This window comes from Pterocles gutturalis, unplaced genomic scaffold (genome assembly GCF_000699245.1).
Source record: "Pterocles gutturalis isolate BGI_N339 unplaced genomic scaffold, ASM69924v1 scaffold27286, whole genome shotgun sequence".
In the NCBI taxonomy this organism is placed as follows: Eukaryota; Metazoa; Chordata; class Aves; order Pterocliformes; family Pteroclidae; genus Pterocles; species Pterocles gutturalis.
In genome coordinates this window covers 1-21,647 of record NW_010101236.1, presented here as the reverse complement: position 1 = coordinate 21,647, position 21,647 = coordinate 1, and the positions used below count along the sequence as shown (strand labels likewise).

The following is a 21,647-nucleotide window of genomic DNA, read 5'->3' as shown; positions in this document are numbered from 1 at the left end:
GGAAGTTTTACCCTTGAAAACCCAGGCATACTTGATCTGCTGCTCTTTTCTCACTGAAGTTTGTTTCAGAAATCTTTCCAGCATGCACAGTAAATCTTTATACCCCTCAGCCACTTTGAAATATACCTCATGAGCTTAAACATTAAAAAAAAAACAAAAAACACCTTCTCAATTTTAAGTCCTGTCAGGAACTACTATGTCAAGGTATCTCCCTAACAAAAACAGGAGCTATCTTGATAAGTAACTAGCAAATATTCCAAGGCCCTGTATAGGAAACAGAAATATCTGAGTAGAGTATTTGACTTTCTTCTCTAAAACAAACTGATAGAAAGGTTCAATCATAATTACCCAAGAGGCAAAACTAAAGGCTGGTCAACGAAGTGCCAGCACCTAAGTGGAACACATGATTTTAATAATGCTGCTTGGTCAGACAGTCCTGGGGCAGCACATGGGCCTAGGAAGGACAGAAACACCACAACAGAAGATGATGATGCTTTGCCTGCAAAGCAGAACTGCTGAACTACGAGCACAGAATTAAGTGCTGGCTGGCAACAAGACACTGGATTCTGTAACTGCTCAGAGTATGTAGGCACAAACTTCCCCTGAAGAACCAAAATACCATGGTCTTGGAAATGACCTACAGATAAAATGTATGAAATAAAGAGGTTCTGATCAGCTCTGAACAAAACTATCCTGACTTATCAATCGCTTTGTCTTTCTATCCTGCTCATTCCCTTCAGTTTTCTTTAACATTGCTTACTTGAAGGTTTTTTTCACCAGTTTAAGTGTTTTTGGTTTCAGATCAGTGTTCCAATCCTGTCACTAATGACCTCAAAAATTCACAGTAATTTGATCTTTACTCACATGAAGTAAGATCTTACTGGAAAGATACACCCCCCATTTCTCAAAAAGGCTTTAGCTGGCCTGAATAACAGCAGAAGAAAGAATCTGCTTACCTCTAAGTTCTCCTCTAGTCAGAGAGACAAAGGTGTTTCGAGAGGAAGCCTGATATATTTATGAATAGCACAGTGTGATGCATCTGTCTGTGATAGCAGGGATGACATGTGATGACTTGGAAGTTGTCTTCTATCCTTTTGGGACTATGTACTCATGATTATTTTTTTATTTATTTAAAAGTTCTGATTCCAGTAATCTACCTCATCCTAACCTCCTTTTCCTTGACAAAATGTAGCAAAATCTAATGGTACTTTAGAACTACCTGCCCTAACACAGACTTTCTCTCACTTTTTCCTGTGAGTGACTTTTCTTTATCCCTGCAATACGAGATACCAATTTTGCAGAGGAAGAAAAAAACACAAGCTTCCTGCTTTTCTGGTGAAGTGAGAACCAGGAAGCACTCTCAGTAAGATAGATCCATGCATGTGTTTTATAGGCTCTCCAGATTTCAGAGTAAACAAGACTCCCCCATACAGCACAGATGAGTAACTTGGGCCAACTTATTTATTTCAGACACTGAAAGGATCAAAAAGCAGTAGAAGGGACCATGCGATCTATATAGAAAACTCCTCAACCACCTAAGAAGGCCAACTTACCAGATATTAATTGAATTGAGAAACATTATGGCTGCAGAAGTGCTCTACAGAAATGGGACCATTAGAGGTTATTCTCATGCTGTTTGCTGGTGTCCCTCTGCCAAAGGTTATAGAGTTTAGATTTTGGCAAGAACTCTTCCAAAGAAGCTCTTGCCAATCTGCCATGGGAAACAACAAGCAGCTTCTTCTAAACAGGCTGTGGAAAGATGAATTCTGGATCTATTTATGCTGAACATCAATTGACCCCACAGCTCTGCTGGCAAAAAGGATCACACAGGTGGCCCTGAGCCAGCCCATGTAAAGGGGCTTTGTCGTCATAACCTGTTAACATTCCCTGTAGTAGGTGAGTGCTTGGGTGATCCCTGCTGCTGGCTGTACGGGCGAGTGCTGTCTGGCAGGGCAAGCGAACCCAGACAGGGATAGTTGCCTCTCTCATCAAGCAGCCGATGGGTGCCCACAACCAGGCTCCAGTCTGCAATACATAGCTGGTGCCTACTGAGATGATCGGCCTGCAGCCTAGGCATTCATACCCTTGCTAGCAAGAGAGGCAAATGGTGGGACTGAGCAGCTGCGGCTGGTACCTACAGACTGCATAGTAGTATGTTCAAGACCTTTCTGTCTGCCACAGACTAACTTCTTAGTAGTACACTCCCTCTTAAAACCACTGCAGGGAAGTTAAAAGACCAGTGTTTCAGTGGGTGCTTTGTTACTGAACTCTCCTTTCAATGCCGCTTTTTCACAACACACAAAATAAAATTATGGAAACTAGGTAAGACAACTACTGTCACAAAGGACACAACTACACACCCTTCCCTCCACCCCCAATACAAATCTGGGTCTACTAAGGCAAAACAAAGCATCAGTGTTATGGGAAGACAAGCTCCTGACACAGAAGTGCCACCATTCAATCAGAATACCCAGCAGCTGCACTTCACAATTGTTGTTTTAACCTAAGCAGAAAACAGTCTCCAATTTTACACTACATTTTTTCTTAACCAAGCACATAGTACTGTTACCAGAAGCAGTTTATCCCAGTCTTCAGCTACTTCATATTGTGCCAATCATGTGCCCTAGATTATGAGAAACAGCTTTGAACTCTTAAGAAATCTCAGTTGGTTTCAGAAAAGCATATTATTTATCAACTATCCATCACCTCCTTCCACTCAAGGAGACCAAGAAAAAGACACTGAAAGCCAGGTTTCTTTTAAAGTGTCTCAGCTGGGAACACATAACCCCTCATGAGCCTGAAAGAGACTGTAGTCTGTAGTCTACACATGCAACAGGCATTGAATAAACACAGATAAGGAACTCTAAAGGCAGTGAGGATGCTGCAAAACTATATATAAAGGAACCCAGGAAAAGACAGGTAACAGATATTCACAATTAAAATTAATGTAATTGTAATACTAATGGTGAGGTTAACATAATAAAGACACAACTTGCAAATAAACAAGATATTCACAGGTTCTGCAAAACTATCACATCGGGTCCCTTTGTCTCTTACTTTCTCAGCCATAGTTAGGGAAGGGCCTAGGGAGCACACTGGCACTGTGCAGTGCCCCTCCTGGTGATGTTTTCATACACTGTCCTAGTTCGGGGTGAGTCAGAAATATTACTGGCCTCCCACTGAAACAGATTTACTCGCATGCCTGTGATGGAGCCTTTTCAGAAGCCACGAATACCCTTGCATACCATAATGCCAATTCCTAGCTTCCCACAGAGTGCTGTATTTACAGCACATCAAAGGCACATTTCTGCTAATGCATACAAGAGAGAAAGTGAAGTGTCACAATGAATTTAATCCGGCATTCATCCCAGCTGCTGCCTTGCCCTCATCCCTGCCTGCTTGTTCCTGCCACTCAGGATTTGTTTTGTGAACTCAACCAGAGGAGTAGTCAGTCTATCAACTAACCTGGGAAAGAAATCCTCCGCAAAAAGCTTCATTTTCAGCTGAATCAACTCCCACACTCAGTTTGCAGTGAGGCTGTGTGAACACCAATACAAGTGTGAGGGTGTGTGGAGGAAAGAGCGTGCTGTGTACAGGTGAAATGCTCATTTCAGCAAGAACAATGACTTTTGCTGGATTAAGCCTTCTGCAGAGCCAGAGTTTTATTTATAGCGCAGGAGAACATGAAGAGTCCAATATGAACTGGGGTTTTATTGCATTAGGTATTCAGTCCTTCATCCAAAAAAGCTGATTAGCTATGCCCAAGACAATTCTGCTGCAGGTAAACAGAGAGCAACAAGAACGGGATGTGGTCAGGGCACATCAGAGAATCCCTAATTTTTCTTCCTACGATATCAGAATGCATGTATGGAGGAGTCTGTATCATGATCTCTTCCTTCCTCCACTGTCAACAACTGAAGGGGTTTCTGTTGTTTTAAATCTACTTCGTTTTGGACAAGGGGGTGGAGAGAGAAAAGCTTTCAGGTGGTGCTTCATGAGTGTTCTTTTTTTAAACAATAAATTTAACTCTGGTGTGCTGAGTACAATTTCTCCATTTTCTCTGAATACACTGAGGTCCATACACTCCTTGTCTTTCAGAACCCAAGGGTTCATAAGCCTTCCCCTGAATACTGGGCTAATCTGCTAAATCTTTGACAATGGCTAGTTAGTACGTTCCCAGGAAAAAACATAACACCACCAATCTAAAAATGTTCTGCTATTTATCCAAATTTTCTTCTCTACTATTCAGGTGAAATCTATTGTTTGATAAAGACTAAAACACTAATATATTGCTCATGGAATTATTTTTAAACTTTTCTCCATTAAGGTCATAGAATCATCTCTATGGTTAAAATTAGAAATAGAAGAGAAATGGCTAAGGTTCAATATTCATCACAGTCAGTTCTTTTCTATTAGCTACAAACATTTTTGCAAACACACAATTTACCATCCAAACACTTCAATCTTACACTGAAATGCTTTAAAGATTTATAAGCAGACTTGTGTATTACAACCTACAATTCCTTTACATTTCAAACAATTTCCTACCATACCTCTTCATAACACAAATAACCTCTGCTTTGTTCTAAAAACAATACTTATCCTGGCTGTATGCTTGTTGGCAACCATAGTAATAAAATTATAATGCTGAAAGGGATATTTTGAAGATGATGAGTACATGGACTTCTAGTAAAAAACCTATTTCTCTCAAAACTTTTCTTTAAATAGTGTCTCAGCTCTGGTGAACCCCTTTTAGTATTCTGGAAGCCAAACTAACACTCAAATAGCTAAAAAAAAAAAGCTTTACAATGTAACTGTTAAACACAAGTTAACAAAGATGCTCCATTATCTTTGGGGAACTGAACACCATTTAATATCTCTTACTTCTGCAAAGAACTAATGGCTATGAAAGAATAAAGTACAACTACAAGCATTACTCAAAATCAAATCAGTATCTACCTTGACAATTACATACACCAAGATACATGATAGTCAATGTCAGTAAAAAAGGGTGCTTTATTTAAAATTAGTTTTTAAATGCATGCATTATTTTAAAAGTGTGTCACTCTTGTCATATATGGACAGAAAAACTTGAAGACACCGTATTTTTTGAAGTAAATTCATGAGTGAGTCTAAGCTCTGAAAAGCAGGCCATGGTTTTTCCTTTAATCTGGGAACAGTAAGTAATTTTCTGCATAAAGATTTTTCTTTCCATCTTACTTGCACACAACTTTTATCTAATGACTTTTTACCATCAACACAGCTCTAATTAAACACAGACAACTGAGACAGCTGCAGATTAGGGAAGCATCAATTTACTGTAGTGCAGCTCAGGGAGATTATAAATTCTTGGGTCCATAATGTTCCAGCTATCGCATCCTATGCTGGACCACTCAATCACTCCCAGCGTTCTTCAGAACTCATTTAACAGACTAGCAAATGTATGAAAGACAAATCTTTCATATTATGGGCTCTCAGGCCACCATTAAAGGCATGATGAGAATCACATCCTAAATTGAAGGTAATACGCTTTAACTGCGTAGTCTGGTATTTAATAAGTTCTAATTCCCACAACAAAAAATACCAGAAATAACATTTAAATGCCTATTTTTCCGTAGTGCATTTCATGGGCCCATTTGCGATATTTCATTCTGTCTTGTCTGTGTTGTTTATACGTATCAAACTTCAAAGTGGATGGATGGCAACTCTCTACTCTGGCAGGGAAATCCTCCCAGCCACAGCCATTCTGCAGCCTGCTTTAGAACAGGTGTGCAGGCTGTGAAACACACCAGTGCCCGTTTGTTCCATCACCAGCGCTGGAGGTTTCAGATCCCTATGCTGCCAGTCCAAGTTTTATAAACAAACCTTCCTGTCTTCCACTTTCAAGCTGCACATACGAACAGATAGCTCATAAGCATTTTATTACAAATACATCTACCTCATTCACAGTCATTCACTTAGTTTTGGTACTAGATAATCTACCTGTAGTCACAGAGTCAAAACTGAACCTGGATCCAGTTTTTCCCCAAATTGTTCAAATACAGCTTCAAGGGAGGCTGGTGAATAACAACACGCTGTTGCATACATTGCCTCAGCCAGAACTCTGATCTCCAATAGACTTGCTGAAGAAAACAAGAACAAAGAACAGGCCTGCTGAAGATAACGGGTTTGCAAAATGAATTCAATTTTGCAAATGGAAAAAAACCCAGCTCCCCTCAACAGTGGTCCAAGCTCAGTGCCTCTTCCATAAGGTCAAAATCTCTTCTTCCCTAGACATCTTGACAATTAGCTGGAGCAAAACTGATAGACAGGGCTTAGAATTGGCAAGTTTTTCCTGGCATCCCAGTAATGTAATCAGTCTCATCTCACATTCCATATTCTTTCGGCAATAGGAGATTAGGCTCCCAAACATGCACAACACCAAGCTGCAATTCCAGGCTTTCAGGTCTGAGGTTTGCAGAATACACAGCCAGGTGCATCATCTACTTACAAGGCCAAGATCTACTTTATCATCAGATTTTGTATTGTTTAAGGGATTTCCAATGGCCAAACAAGGCAGTGTTCTGGACTAATGCCATTTTGGAAGCAGGATCTAAACAGCTATTTCTCATTTAAGGTTAAAAATAATCAAAGGAAATTAGGTTCATAATTATAGTACATAAAACCATATGCTTCTCTTTCTAGTAAAATCTTTCAGCAACATATCTCTTTCCTGCACTGACCAGCTCACAAAGCATTCAATGATGCCCCTTTCCTCATTTCCATGCAAATATTTGTATGACACTTAAAAGCTGCCATAAATCAGGTTAATTTTTTTCCAAGAAAATATCTGAAATCCGTAGGATTTTCCCATAGCTACAATACATCACTTGGAAAGTGCTATCTTTGAAGTTACTAACTCCACTCAGAAGATGCAAGAAATCCATTCTTATAATGCTTTTAGTTGCAAAAAAAAAAAAAACAAAACAAAAACCTCAATAAGAACACTAGCTCAGTAAAAATCCTTGTATTATTCAGCCTCTTGGGGCTATTTATTTATTTTTACAACAGCAACCAATATCACTTGCACCCAGGATGCAAAAAGCAGCTCTTAAAAATGGATTATGGTTTTTAATAAATGGATTCTTTAGCACTAAGATCACTGCCTCATGTTCATTTGATGCATCGTGCTCTTCAGAAATTAGATATTGATGAGAATCTGGGTCACAAAGGTATTTGAACCTCTGTGCAAGATAAGGGTGAATGAAGAGAATGAAGAGAGATATAAACACTTCTGAAGATAAGTACAGTTAGAATCTAATGCACCTTTTAAACAGCGTAAGCATCATCACATTTCCATTATTTTAATATAACCAAAGTGAAAGATAACAGCACAGTGATATGATCCTTTCATATAACCATGGTGATATGAGATAAAGACAGGAACTATTTCTTAAATTTCCAATATTATTATTCTTAACAGGCTGCAAGAATATATTTAAAGGGGGAGGGTGGGCTGTCAAAATGCACACATAGATAATTTTTCTATATATGAAGCCAGCATGCAAAAACTAACTTACAGGTACAGGGTTCAGATGCCACATATTTTACTGGGATGTCTCTCTCCCATAGAATTTAGGGCTCAAAATGATTACTGAGTGTTGGCTACAGAAAGCTTCTGGAACTTGATAGTACCAGTGATGTGCCAGATGATGCCATCAACACCACACGCCTCACAAGGATTTGTGATGTTCAGACAAATATTGCATCAAATCAAATCGTGGTGAAGCGGGAGATTTGGAAGGGAAAGTGAAGGTATGCTTTTGTTTTACAGCTAAGTGAGACCAAGAGATAGCTGCTGTAGAAAAGAGCAATCCTGCTGCTTCTTCTCTTGAGCTGTACTTGTCTGACTCTACAGTAAGTCTATTCATGGAGCTGAATCAACAACACTTTTTCTACAAAAAGATGCAATCAATTTTTCTGCCAGTTTAGCTGTGAAAGCACATAGCCAAGGAGCCACGTAGGAAGACAGAGGAGAAAGCCCATCCCTTGCAGCAGTGACCACCTATTAGACTGACTCAGTTGGAATAGAGAAGTGCTTCCTGAAGTTCCTGTCCACAGTAAAGTTCCTCAACAGACTGAGCTGGGTGAAGGGGAATTGGAGGTTGAAAACAATTAGCAAACAATTTATTTGTAATTCTGTGGATTTATGTCTCATAAAGAATCACGATATGGTACGGAGCCATCCTTATAATAAAAGCCACATGTGGGAATTTATAAGGCACTTCAGTGATTTATGGTCAGCATTTTTACTGAATCTCACACTCCTAACTCAATTACTTTTGAAAAGCTTGCTAGGATCACTTGCAGTCCAGACTCAAGGTTTTAAGACTTCTTCCATACGTTCAAAAGGTAATTTTTTAAAAAATCAACTTTTGTTCATGGTCAATAATATAACTTCCAGGAAGAAGCATTTTTTGTCATGGCTCGGAGAAATCCACGTCAAGTGGAATGAAGACAAAGACAGAAAGCAGCATGTTGTCAAAGGATAGCATGGCCCAATTTATTACTGAAACTGAACCTCTGTGAAACTGTGGCCAGTGGAAGAGGTGTCTATTGTAGGAATGTATGCAAGGGAAGGCCCTTGAATAGGTACCAGGAAAGGAGAAGTGGAGAAAAGGGAAAAGCTTTTTCTTTACTGAACAGCAATATGCAACTCAGACAAATGTTCGCAAGCTAACATTTATTTTTTCTAGAAGTCAATTCCTAACTTCAGTTTCCTGGTACCGTGATATTGCATAATGACATTTTGAAAAACATTTTTCTTCCAGTTATTTGCATGTTTAACCAAATGGGCTGAGGAAAGTGTCTTACCATACAAGTGTCCAGATCCTCCAAACGTTCTATCTCTGTCAGCTCCTCGACTGTGATGATAGAGCGTTTAGTTGTTTTTTCTTCAGCTAACTCAATTTTTTTGTGGAAGTGGTTTACCACGTCTGGTCAAATGGTCAGCCTGAAGGCAAGGATGAAGACAGGAACACATCAATCAAACTGTTAAAAAAGGCAAACCAAACCCAACCAGAAAGCTTACAGAACTCAAGTGATCACAGATCCTAGAAAACCAATTACAAAAGAAAAGCTCAGTTGTGTGTGTTAATCTTCACATGGGGTTTGTTTTGTTTTTCTCTTTTTTTTGGATAGAAAATCCCTTCCATCAACCATTCTAAGAAAGAAGGGAGAAACTCTTAACAGGAAAAAAGAAAAGGAAAAATGCCAGATAAAAAGCCATCCTACTTTTGACTTATAATAGTACTATGGGGCTTCCTCAGCATTTGTCCTGTCTTTATTACAAAGAAAACAAAGGGGTGGAAGAGAAACATTGTCCTAGATAGTTTTTTTAAAAATTAAATAACAGAAAGACATGGGCAGTTTCTGCTAATATAATTTTCATAACTATTAGATGGCCAAAATGTTATCACCTGCTATTCAAAAAAACAGGACAGCTTTGTTAAATGCCTCGGTTCTGTTTCACTGAAGAAATAGGTAGGGGGTTACCATAAAAAGAAGAAAATTCATCATTGATAGATTTATGGGATAAGATGTTTTTTGAAGTATCAGTCTGAAAAAACTCCAACAATAACAAAATTAATTTTTAGACCTGCATAGTGAAAACTGTTACTAAGAACACAGAGAATGTTATATAAACCACCTTGGACAGTACTTGAAATGGAGTGGGTTCACGTTGTCAGGAAAATTATGAAATATTTTCTAATTCTGTTGGTAACTAAAGAGAATATTAACATCTGCTAAAAGCAAGTATTTGAAGATCAGCTGGCCCAAATCAGTTAGTCACAGAAGCCTTCAAAGAGGCAGCTAGGGAGAGCTGTAGTCCATTGCTTAACATCAGCACAACTCTGGACAACCACTGGACTGTAGCTTTGCTAACTATCAAAAAGGGTGAACAGACGACCTGAATCAATTATAGCTCACTTAGCCTAATGTCTACTCAGGAAAATCTACTGGAGACCTGTTATGGATTTATCTTTAATCACACTAAAATGGCTAGAGTAATAATTAATGCTAATCATCATCACATGAGGCAAACTCAGCTCTTATCAAGCGAGGTTTATTTTTCAAATTTGCTTCAAACACTACTGTGTCAATGCAACATACACAGACATTTGTAGGTGGCTGAATTAGTAGTATGTGACACTCCAATTTAAGGAGCTGGCACAGAACTATATCAGTGCATTTAATCTTTGCTTTCTCTTAAGAACTAGCTGCCAGCTCTCAGATTGCAGCTGTCAGTTGAAGATTAACACTGACAAATTAGACAGGAGTTGCTCTACCAGCATTTTTCAGATCCGTACTCTTCAGTGTTTTCATCAGTGCTATATTACCTGAAATAATTTGCAGCTAACAGAAACAGATCAGAGTTAAACACTGGAAGGGACATGTTACAAATACAGGTCAAAATGGATCACAAAATAAATCAACTCAAATCAAATATACAATCATACCTGAGGAACTAAGAGCCCTGTCAAATAGCAATGGACACAGTCCTAAAAAGAAGCAAGCGTCAAGCATCCAGAAGCCATTACTGGGAGGGAGATCTAGCAAACCCAGTCCTGAAAATGAGCTACCACTGAAACTCTGACAAAAGGAAGGAATTCTTATCTCCTTGGCTATGTAAACACGATGAATAAAAAATATCAGGAGAAAAACAATTTCACTCCTGTATCTGGTGCAGTTAAAACACTGGAATAGTCTGTCTGGTTCTGGGGACCATGATTTTAAAAGAGGCTTTTAAAACAGCTGGAAAAAGTGCAAAGGGTTGTTACTGAAGTGACTCAAAGGCTGGAGAAAATGACTTGCTGTGCAAGAGTCGGGCTATGTCCAAGTTGTGCAATACCACTGGACAGAGACAGCCCCACTGCTCATGCCAGCTGAGCCTGGTCCAGGACCAACTGGAGCTAATTAACATGGCCACTCACACAGCAGGCTGATGCTGCTGTATAGCTCTTGAGACCAGAGTTTGTATCTTTACACAATGCTGCTCTGCATCATGAAGATATACCCTCAAATAACACAGTCTTAGTTTATGAAAAAGAGAAAAAGCGAAGAAGCAGGGAAAGAATGATTTGTTTTCTGTGCATGAGGACTTTCTTAGAAAGGAAATTAAGAGAAATGTATAGTTCCCTTATCTTCTGGGGAAAAGCTCTGAAAAAATTCATTGCAAGCTGAAGCCAGATAAATTTCAATTAGAAATGAAGAACAATTTCAATCAGGAGAATGACCACTCACTGGCATCTTGAAAGAAAACAGTACTGGATTTTCCTTACAGAGGCCCATTGCATTATCAAGAAAATTATTTTTCTGTGGATACACAGTTGTTTATGTCTTCTACTCTTGATGAAGCAAGTACTTTCATAGTAAATAACTGTGTCTCTCCTGACAGCTCTGCACCTTCAAATAACAAACAGTGTTTCCTTTCATACATTTCTACTCCTTTCTCTTCAAACTTGATACCTCCATTTCTGAGGTAGTCTCAATATGTGCTAATTCAGGGAACAAGGTCTCAACAGTCCCTCCTCTAAAAAATGAAATTTTACCTCTCATTTCACAAGTAACTAACCCTTATCATCTCGCCAGGTCAAGTACTGGCACTGTTCTTAACTAATGACTTAATGTTGCATTTTCAGTTTTAGATCTGACAACAGTGCAAAACTTAATAGGACAAATACATAATGCAGCCTCTTCCAAGGCTGTATCTTCCTTAAAGCAAAGAGGCAAGAGTCCCATGATCATATTTCAATGATGTCAGTGATGCCAATGAAAATAAGACCAATTTCAAAATAGACCTGTGCTAAGGAGAAACTGAACAAGTTATGAATGTAAACGGCATTATTAAGACACCCAGCATATTCAGATATCAACCATGCAAATACTCACCAGTTTGTGATGGCAATGGGAAAGTGCATCCAGGATTTCATCTACAACTCGGTCAGACAGGAAAGAAGCCACTGTCAGCTTTACTTCACTGTGTGAGGATTAAAAATGAGACAGAGAAATTTTATTTCACACAGGAGAATTTTGTCTTTATTACATGTTCAACAGTGCAACGATTATCCACAGTGCTTCACTTTATTTGAAGTATTAGAGGGTGTCAGGATATATGACTGCAGGTTTCAGAAATAAACTCATGAATCACCCAATAAACAGAAGAGCCTCTGTACCACATTTAACCTGCTTCTAACATTTTTCTAAGAGCTGAAACGAAAACATCTGGGTAAGAGAGCTGAATAAAAACCACATGAAACTCAGTAAGGAACACTGTGCTACTGAAGTCAGAGAAACACAAATCTCAGATGAATGGTATTAGGACAGTGCTGACTGTTTAACACTACTACACCGAACAACTACAATCCACTCATTTCCTCAGCTCCTTTTTGTGTTTGTCTGCCAGCTGAAGGACAGCTGTACAATGCTGGTTCTCCTGTCTTTGCCATCACAACTTTGCTTCGTCTTTTTGCTCTAGGTAACCACTTTCTGACTCAAGAGCTTTATGTCAGCCATTCCCATTACACAGACGTACACGGAACACCAACACACCCTGTACACTCAATTGAGGTTTCAGTGGTAACTTCCTATCAAGGAAATGTATACCGTGAGTTGCTCCCTTGGGGTCCCATCTTTGGCCATAGTAGAAAAGGGTCAGTCTGTAGAGGGCAGCTGATTTGCAGCTGACAAGCACGTATGCCAGAGCTGGAGCCTGAAGCTCCACCTCTCCTGCCTCTATGGTTTCAAGGCCAACTGCCTCAAATGACACTTGCCAGAAGGTAATATGATTTTGGTTTAATGTTTTTTCTGTGTGGACTGAGTTGCATTGGATTAACAGAGCTATTTCTATCTGGTGCAAGCCGTACTGCTGCAGAAAGTCTGCAGAAAAAGGCAAGAAACTCCTTGAAAATGCAACGCAATTCATAGGGGGGGTAGACCGGTGGCCAAGCCACATTGGGAAGAGAATGAGTGTGAAGGGATTTCCCTCAGTTACCTACACATTAATTTCAAATAATATAAGGCAGGACGGGTGACAGTATGGCATCCTCACCTACTGACAGTTGCAGCTTCTACAGCTGGAAGGGGCACTATTACTGTCACAGGGTCAAGATTTGTTTGATTGGACTGAAGTGAAGAAAACTCACTCCCTGAACCATTTTAAACATTCTGAAGGCATAGCTAAAGTCTTTAATGCTTTTTCCTGCCAATTTTGCTGCACTCTGCAAAACTAATTTTATCTTGCTGTTTTCTTCTTCTACAAAGATATTAGCATCACAATGCAAAATGACATGCTTTTCCATCAAGCAGAAAGGATTCCTTAGCCAAATAATGGCAACTGCAAAGGTTTAAATACAGGTCATCCACATTATACTGCATAAATATCTTCTCTGGTATATATTTAATGTGAAAAAAATATGCAGTAAAAGGTCAGGTAAAAGCCTCTCCCCCCCCCCCTTTTTTTTTCCTAAGAGCGAACTAAGAGTTGTTCAGGGTAACTGTTTCTGCTCCAGGTTTGTGGTTTGAACATCCAAGATTCCATTTTTAAGTATGTCTGTCTGCTGTGCACAACTCTCACACAAACAAAAAGTTTTAAAGTGATTGCTACAGCCAAAGGACAAGACCAAATGCCTCAACAGACAAAGCACTGTTAACACTCAAAGAGAGTAAGTGCACTTTCCTTCTAGTACAGTAATTCAGCATTACCTAAGAAAATAAATAGGTTTTAAAAAAAAATTATCAGTCATGAAAATGTTATTTGTATAACATAAATCAAAACTCTTACTAAATAAAACAGCAGCACATGCATTAATGGTCAAGTTAACATCCCTGGAGATTCCAAATTTGAATCTCTTAAGTTCACCAGACCTGTAGGACAATTTCCTGCTCTTTGAATGCCTTAATATAGTTTCTTGTGAGTCACAAAGCATTCCAAAAATCTTCTACTACACAAACACACATACACGCAAACCAAAATCCAAATTCTATATGCAATTTTGTCAGATCAGTCTTTTAAAGTACCTAATTTTATTGAGGATATCAATTCCAGATTGCTCCAAGAGGACATTTTTCACAAAAGTACGTGGGATGGAAATCTTCTCAGTGCTAGCCTCAATCAGGTCTTCACGGATGCGAGCTTTCTTCATCACATTTGGGCAAAGGTTTTCTGCTGCATCCACCATAGACTCAAGCAGCGTCTGCAGCACAGTAAAGCAAAAGCTAACATCAGGTATTGAGATTTTCATTAGCTGGAAGGTCACAGCCTTATTCTGGCGCATAACACTGTGACACTTTTAGACTTGTAATTTTTACAATTTCTCTTCCTAATTTCCACTCCATTTTGCAAACAGCTGCAATGTAAAAGGCATTTTACAAAATAAAGCTAAGGAGAAATAATAACTTGTTTTGAAAATGACCCACCACTGTACTTGTTTGCCTTTTCAAATATGAAACATATACATCTCTGTGTGTGTCAGAACAAATTAGCTTCCCTTGTGCACCCACCACTGCCGTCTCTGCACGCTGCAGCAGTAGTGGATGCCCTGCTTCAGCTCCCTTCAGTCTGAGCTGTGCCCTGTATCAGCAACTTTCATCAATGCTCCAGATACGCCTGTTACACATTGGCAGGATGTGTATGAAAAAAGCAGACTCATGAGAACTTGGCATGCTGTACAGGGCTGGAATATACAAGCCAAATATTGAGAAGTAGCTACAAGTATTATGTGCAGTGGGCATACCAACCTTTAACATATGGATCTCATTTATATATGCACTGAAGTCCACAGTGAACCTTCGGTACAGTCAACAATTTTTATTCTATTGTAATGACTGATCAAAACCCCAAACAAGGACAGAAGAAAACCATACACACTCTAGAAACAGGGCCATGTAACCTCCCAACCCCCTCAACTTTGTTTTTCTGAAAATAAGTTCTCCCCTGCTGCTGGTATAAAGTCAAGTTCTTCCCTCTTAAACTTTCCCTTAGAAAAATATTTCATATAAACCTCAATGCTATGAAGTTATGTTATGAAGCCCCTTTCAGTTGCATTAGATTTATCTCCTATCTGTGCCTGTGAGAAAAGGTAGTTCTGGTTTAAATCTTGTTTTATCACCTACTGGTTTCTTTTCCAAACCCCAGATCTGAGTAGAAGGCTGAAGAGCCCTCACTGCAGGCACAGGTGAGGGCTCATGGTCCCTCACATTATCATCCATGTATGACTTGGGGCACCAAAAGTGCAGGAAAGCTCTAATGTACACACACAGGGATCAGGACGAACACAGAAACACTACTAGGTGCCCTGTATTACTGAAACATCTTTCCTCTAATTGCTTTCAATTTTCATATGCAAAAAGGTTAGGCAAAACCACAGAAGGTATAAAACAATCAGCTGACTGTCTGGAAAACTAAATTTTAAATTCAGACTGTTTTATCTACATGCTGATATGTACCCTGGATACAGTAAACCAGAATTATTTAAACACAAACCAGTATTTTCTGACAAGACTAGAAACCTTTCATTGTTCAAATTCTCTCCTATATCCACCTTACCCTATCTCCAGTCCCAGCAATTCACAAAATCGAATTTAGGTATCTTCAGAAGGCTGTTTAACCATCAATTAATTTCACATCAAATAACTTGTTTCAGAAATTGCAACAGGTCAAGGCTCATCAGCACGGGATTTGAAAACAAACTCTATGTCCATTCCCAGCATGAAGTGCTATTTAGAAAGATTAGTAAGAAGATAGTTCTCTCTGACAGCTGGTCCCTCTGCACACTGAAGTTGTCACACTGCTGCACTCCAGTGACCGTGGGGTCTCCTCAGGCTATGGTGCTTCCAAAGTGGGAAGGAGAATAAAGACACTGTCCTTGGTTCATGCTTCAGCATATGCGCAAGCCACATTACCCTCAACTTTGAGTCCTCTAAACAAGTTCGACAAGCAGCAACTATTAGAAGACATCTGATTTTTCAACATATGCCATGCTGCATGCAGCTTTTGAGTAGTTTTTTAATCCAAAGGAAGGTGGAAAGAATAGAGGAACATGACCAAGCCCAGGTTACTGTAATAGGCCAAGCTGTCTCCAGTAAGACTGAAGGTTGATAACCAAACAGAAAAAGGTACTTAGAAATAAAAAAGGAAACAAAATCAGTTTAACTGGAATGGTATACTAGGCAAGTCTAGCTCTAACCTAGGTGTTTCTAAATTGTACAAAAATAACAAACTGCACCCCTTCAAAACTCTACCAATTGCCTTTTTCTTCTCTATCTCACTCCACAGGTAAGTGACCTTAGGCTAAACTCCATCTTAGAGCTTTTTTCTCTTTGCATAGCCCTACCATAACTGGCAATTTTCAGATGTAGATACTGAGTAACAAACAAAACCACCATCATTGCAAAATAATTTTAATGATTCAAAGCAGCATCTTTCAGTCTGTACCTCTTAAGTGACTGATTTTAAAGTGTAGATTCAAGAGCACAACATAGCAGCATGAAGCAGCCAGTGTACAAGGAGGTCTGATCTTTACAACATTTGATTTACAGGTATAAGGGACAACTGCCATTATAGCTAACATGAAGCTTGTTTCTGGGTTCCCAAGCTCTCTGCACTTTAAGGATTCCTCCTGTACTCCCTCCTTCTATCCCCCAATAGAGTCTGAGGCCATAACACTAACGAAGTGCCTTTCAAGCCCCTGCAGCCATATCCACATGGAGGATGAGGAACTTCAATGGTAGAGACAACTGAGACAGGTAAACTACTAATGAGAATTTCTGACACATCAACTTTTTTCCTCTGCCATTTATTCACTGGTGCAACTGTGTAGCCTACCTTGAAAAATCACACTCAGCCTCCCAAGAGTTACCAATGGATCACAATCATAAAAGTTATAAAACCTTGCTATCTTGAATTACAATTGCAGTCTAAGCATAGTCTGTCAAAAGCGATCACTTGAATAAATGCTGCTTGATGAAGTAGGAGGAAAGACTAAAGACTTTACCTGGTAATTTCAAAATTAATTTTTTACTCAAAATACTCAAAGAATGTGCAATTTAAAAGTTAGAGTTTGGATATCTTCTTTAAGTGCACAACTGAACATGATTTCTTCACTGGTGGACTTCAGCTGTTGATTTGACATGACTATTATCACATCTACAGAAACCTTTCACTGCCCCCTACTTCTACCCCAAAATTTCAGTGACGGAAACTCACAGCTACCAGTATTGACTGTGGAGAGGTAGACATTTCTATTACAAGGCCACAAATGCCAGTCAGCAGGCATGCAGAAAGAAGAGAACAAAGTCCTGCCCACCATTAATGACTCTTGACATTCAGGAGAAAGATACAGCGAGTAAAAGGACTGCAGGATGATGATATCTCAAGAAAAATACAACAGCTGCTGGAGGAATACTTGAATACTTCAAGCACTCCTGTCCTTACAAAACAATCTTCTCTTGCCTAAGCAACATTTGTCTTGCCTATGATTTTTCCTTGGGCCTTTGCTGAGTGAATAAAGCAACTCCAGGTTCTGTGTGTCTGCAGTGACATGAGCAGGAGAAGACGCAAGGGCCTTTGCTATGATTTCTCCTTTGGCCAATTCAACTCACTTCAAGATTCTGATTTTCCTTACTCTAACTTCTTCCTTCCCCTTCTCTTCCCTTCCTTAAGGTTATAAATAAATAAATAAATAAATATATCTTATTTGCCTGAAGAGTGTTCATTGACTTTATCCAATTTCTGAAGACATCTTTCTAGATTCAGGCTCTGGTTGCTATGGAAGCTAAAAATCAAAACTCCACTTACAGCACATAGGATGTTTTTCCCCCACAATTACAAAATCAACTGTACTTATGTGAGTTCCCTTATATATCTTCACAAATAATAAACTCCCTTTGATGTTTTGAATTGACCTAAATAACTGGGAAAAAAATCCTAATCTACGTTCAACATTTTCTTCTCCAAATAAAGTACACCACCACAGAAAAAGGACAACCTTTCAGCCTTGAGTGTAAAATTTTAAAAAAAAGTGTTACAATATACAAAGAGCGTTATGACTTTACAGTTTCTTGTAAGGCACTTTAACGCCACACAAATCAAACATAAATGTAAAAGTTAGAATGGTTGAGCTAAAGTGCCTTTTGCTGTACACGTGTAAAAGCACGAATGGAAGTCCCATTAATTCAATCTGATGCCAGGAACTATAAATAATATTCCAAATGAAGAGGCTCTTTTTTTCCCTACTGTAAGACTCTCCAAAATTTGTAGGACTTATTTAAGAGCATGAGCCCTGCACAAAGGGCTGACCTGATTATTCCCATCCCAATAATAGCCTAGAAGCTCCACTGGGAAGAATCTTGTGGATAAATCACTTTCATGTGTGCAGAAATTTAAAAAGTGATAAAGAATACCTAGCATATTTCACATAACGGAGAAAGGGAGGAAAATACTAAAAATTCAGCACCATTTTCCTCCAAATTAACTTTTCATTTTTGAAAAAGTCATTACTAATATGTTACTATTGTTCTTCATTAAATTCCCATGGACTGAAGCATTTTTGTGTTGTTTCAACTGAAAGTTCAACCTTTCACATTCTTTGGTAAGTTTAAATATAGCAAAACACGGGCGAGGCAGCTTAGTCCTAAACTTAAGTTGAGCTGAATTGCCTCAGAACCATATTCTTAAATTCATCAGCTTCCATTCAGATGTCAACAGTTACTAAAAACTCCCCACCTTGACTTCTTCCTGGACTGATATCTTTGCACATGCTGTTATGGATGACTCCTCCTTGCTTATTATGCAGTAATATCTAACATAATTGAAGGTAGAAGTTCCTAAGCAAGAGTTGACTGAATAGACAGATGAGAACATTTACAGGTCAAATAACGTCTATTTCAAGAACTGAGGTTTGACAGACAACTTGTGAAAAGATTTCCAGTAAAGCTCCCTGTCCTAATTCTTGGGGAACTCTCAATACATACGTGTTATCCAAACCAAACACTTAAAGTAGAAATTCTCCACCAGGTTCAGAAGTGGTCTCTGGGAAAAAAAATTCTGCAATGGAGTCTACAGAGAAGCAGCTTTCATTCCAGTGGGATACCTTAACTAGTGAGTACTTTTGTCCAGGGCATGAGACTTTTGAAGGTGCTTCAGAGATGTCTAAGGACCAGTTGATAAGTCTTCCCCTTGTATAAGATAAATAAGATTATAATAAACTGTATATGCTCCTTCTGCCTGCAATTTTTTTCATTCCGACTAGGCAAGGAGCCAGATAATGACACAAAGTTGTAAGAAACGAATAGAAGACAGCTTACGTACAAATATACTGAGGAGTTAAAAACCAACCAAGCAAAATGCGTGGCACATTTGCATTTAGCAACAGAAGATCTGTTTGTTATTTCTGCATGTGAGATCTACGGACCTTAAGTTGCTCATCCACAACCCTTGTGACTTCTCCAGCCATGGACTCAAGTGTCTCTTGGATTGGATTGGAGAGTGAACCATTCACTCCTGCCCAAGAAGCTCCACCGAGGTGATACAGATTTGGTAAGAGCTGTAAGACAGAAAGAGTATCTTTGGAAAGTAGGCTCATTACTACTTGTCTTCAATCCAGATAAATAGGCAGAAATCTCTCTACTAAATCAAAGTTTTATAAATTAGAATTATTTTGTCAATTTAAATACTACAGTTGACCATCAGAAGAAAATACTCTTTTGTGACACATTATTATTTTAACTCCCCAAAGAGGGAAGAGCTGCAAGCACACACTGAGCTCCTCTCAGTATTACCAGTATGCTGGGAAAGGCTTACTGTTTTGGAGTTCTTGGCATCCCGCATAAGTCGTTCTGCAGATTTGACATCTTCCTGTACAGAATCCACACCACAGTTTCTTAAAGAGTTGAGATGATCTTGCACTTTCACACATATTCTGTCAATCATCTACTTGAACAAAAGAAACAGAAAAGATAAAGCATCAGAATGTTGGTCAAATGAAAACTGAATTCAGTCCACGTAGCAAATCAATAGTAGCATGATGAGATTTGTAGTGTCAATATAACAATCTGTAAATGCATGATCAGAGTTTGGAGGTATATCAATGCTACTAAAGGAAAGCATTGTCTCATGAAGACATACCTAAAGACTGAAAAAAATAAACAGAACTTTATTATCAAAAAAAGAAAAAAAAGCTTTTGAGTATTTCCCCCACAGTTACCTCCAGGATAACTGCAAATAACCAACAAGTTACCCACTTAAAGCGTTCTTCTGTTTTTTGGAGCAAGTCTACTGCTGAAAATGTTGTCCATATATCTAACACTTAGCTCCAAAGGTCCCTGAATTTTTAAGGAATTCAGCCAGTAAAAAAGAGCTCTGTCACCACCCACTCAACAAACACAGCAGAGATTTCACCTGTCTAAGCAAGCCTTCAGGGGTACTCTTTCAAAATGTAAATATTCGTAGTTGCAAGGGAACTGTAACTACGAAAGCACAAGTTTCCATCAGACCTTCCACAGTGGGGTCAATTGAACTTAAACTGTATCTGCAACATAATTCATTCAACATGCTGCAAATACACGGCAGGTGGTATATCTGTAACCTTACAAGACAAACCAGTAAGAATGTCTGACATATAGTCAGTTTTTATTAAGATATTCAGGGCAGGGAGATACAATAGTTAGAAGTCTTTATCAGCCCACATAGCACTCATTAGAACTGGCCATTTGACATTTAGAAGCAACATCTGAGCGTGCGTCATATGAAGTCTAGAGTTCTAGCATCTTACTTCATTAGCAACAAGAACTGAAATAATTACACAGCATGCTCCTTTTCTGCTCCACATGACTCTTCCTCTTCAAAGGGTTTTGGGTGTTTTATTTTTTTTAAGTACAAAAAGCTAATTAATTATTAGACAGTGGAAAGTCTCACTGGGACATCTTGACTAAAAGAAAAAATACACTCTGGGAATAACAACGCAATTCCACCAAACTAACTAGAGAATCTTTTCCAGCTCTCTTTTAGAACTGTTTTTAAAACCCATTGTTACTGTACACAATTTAATAATAATAATACTAGAAGAGTTTTACTCTGCTTTCAAAGTAACAAGAAATCACATTTACTGAAATCTGATGTGTGTGTGGCTGTTGGAGAAAAGTACAACTAAACCCACCAAGCTATAAAAAGATCTAAACTTAATTCATGTGGAGATTATTAAACCGTGAAAAAAAGGTGGCATTGGAACAGATAAATTACTAAAATAAAATAAAGTGACGCTGCTCTTGCAGTTTTTAGTGCCTGTACATGTCCACGTACCATCTTCCCTGTTCAGGTTCTAGCAATAAAACTCTATCCCATTAAGTTTTAATAACACAGGTATGTTGTGGTTTAACCCAGCCAGTGACCAAAACATCACACAGCCGCTCACTCACCCTCCCCATCCCAGAGAACATGGGAGAGAATTGAAGGGATAAAGAGAAAGGACACTTGTGGGTTGAGATAAGAACAATTTAATAATTGAAATACAATAAATTTGAAAGTAGTAATTATGATAATAATAATAATAATAGTAATAATATACAATGACTGATACACAATGAAACTGCTCACCACCTGTTGACCAAGG

The 21,647-nt window shown here is 38.7% G+C and overlaps 1 protein-coding gene across 1 annotated transcript in view; it reads right to left on the bottom strand.

The window, feature by feature from the left end:
• Positions 1–19,969, bottom strand: part of LOC104468546 (leucine-rich repeat-containing protein 16A-like) — a gene marked incomplete at its 5' end in the record, with an annotated part of 53,081 nt that extends 33,112 nt beyond the window's left edge. Inside the window, 6 exon segments of the mRNA XM_010082731.1 lie at positions 8,854–8,953; positions 8,955–8,992; positions 11,932–12,019; positions 14,059–14,234; positions 19,452–19,583; positions 19,841–19,969. Of these exon segments, the coding sequence (XP_010081033.1) occupies positions 8,854–8,953; positions 8,955–8,992; positions 11,932–12,019; positions 14,059–14,234; positions 19,452–19,583; positions 19,841–19,969 (663 nt within the window).
• Positions 19,970–21,647: the final 1,678 nt, after the last annotated feature.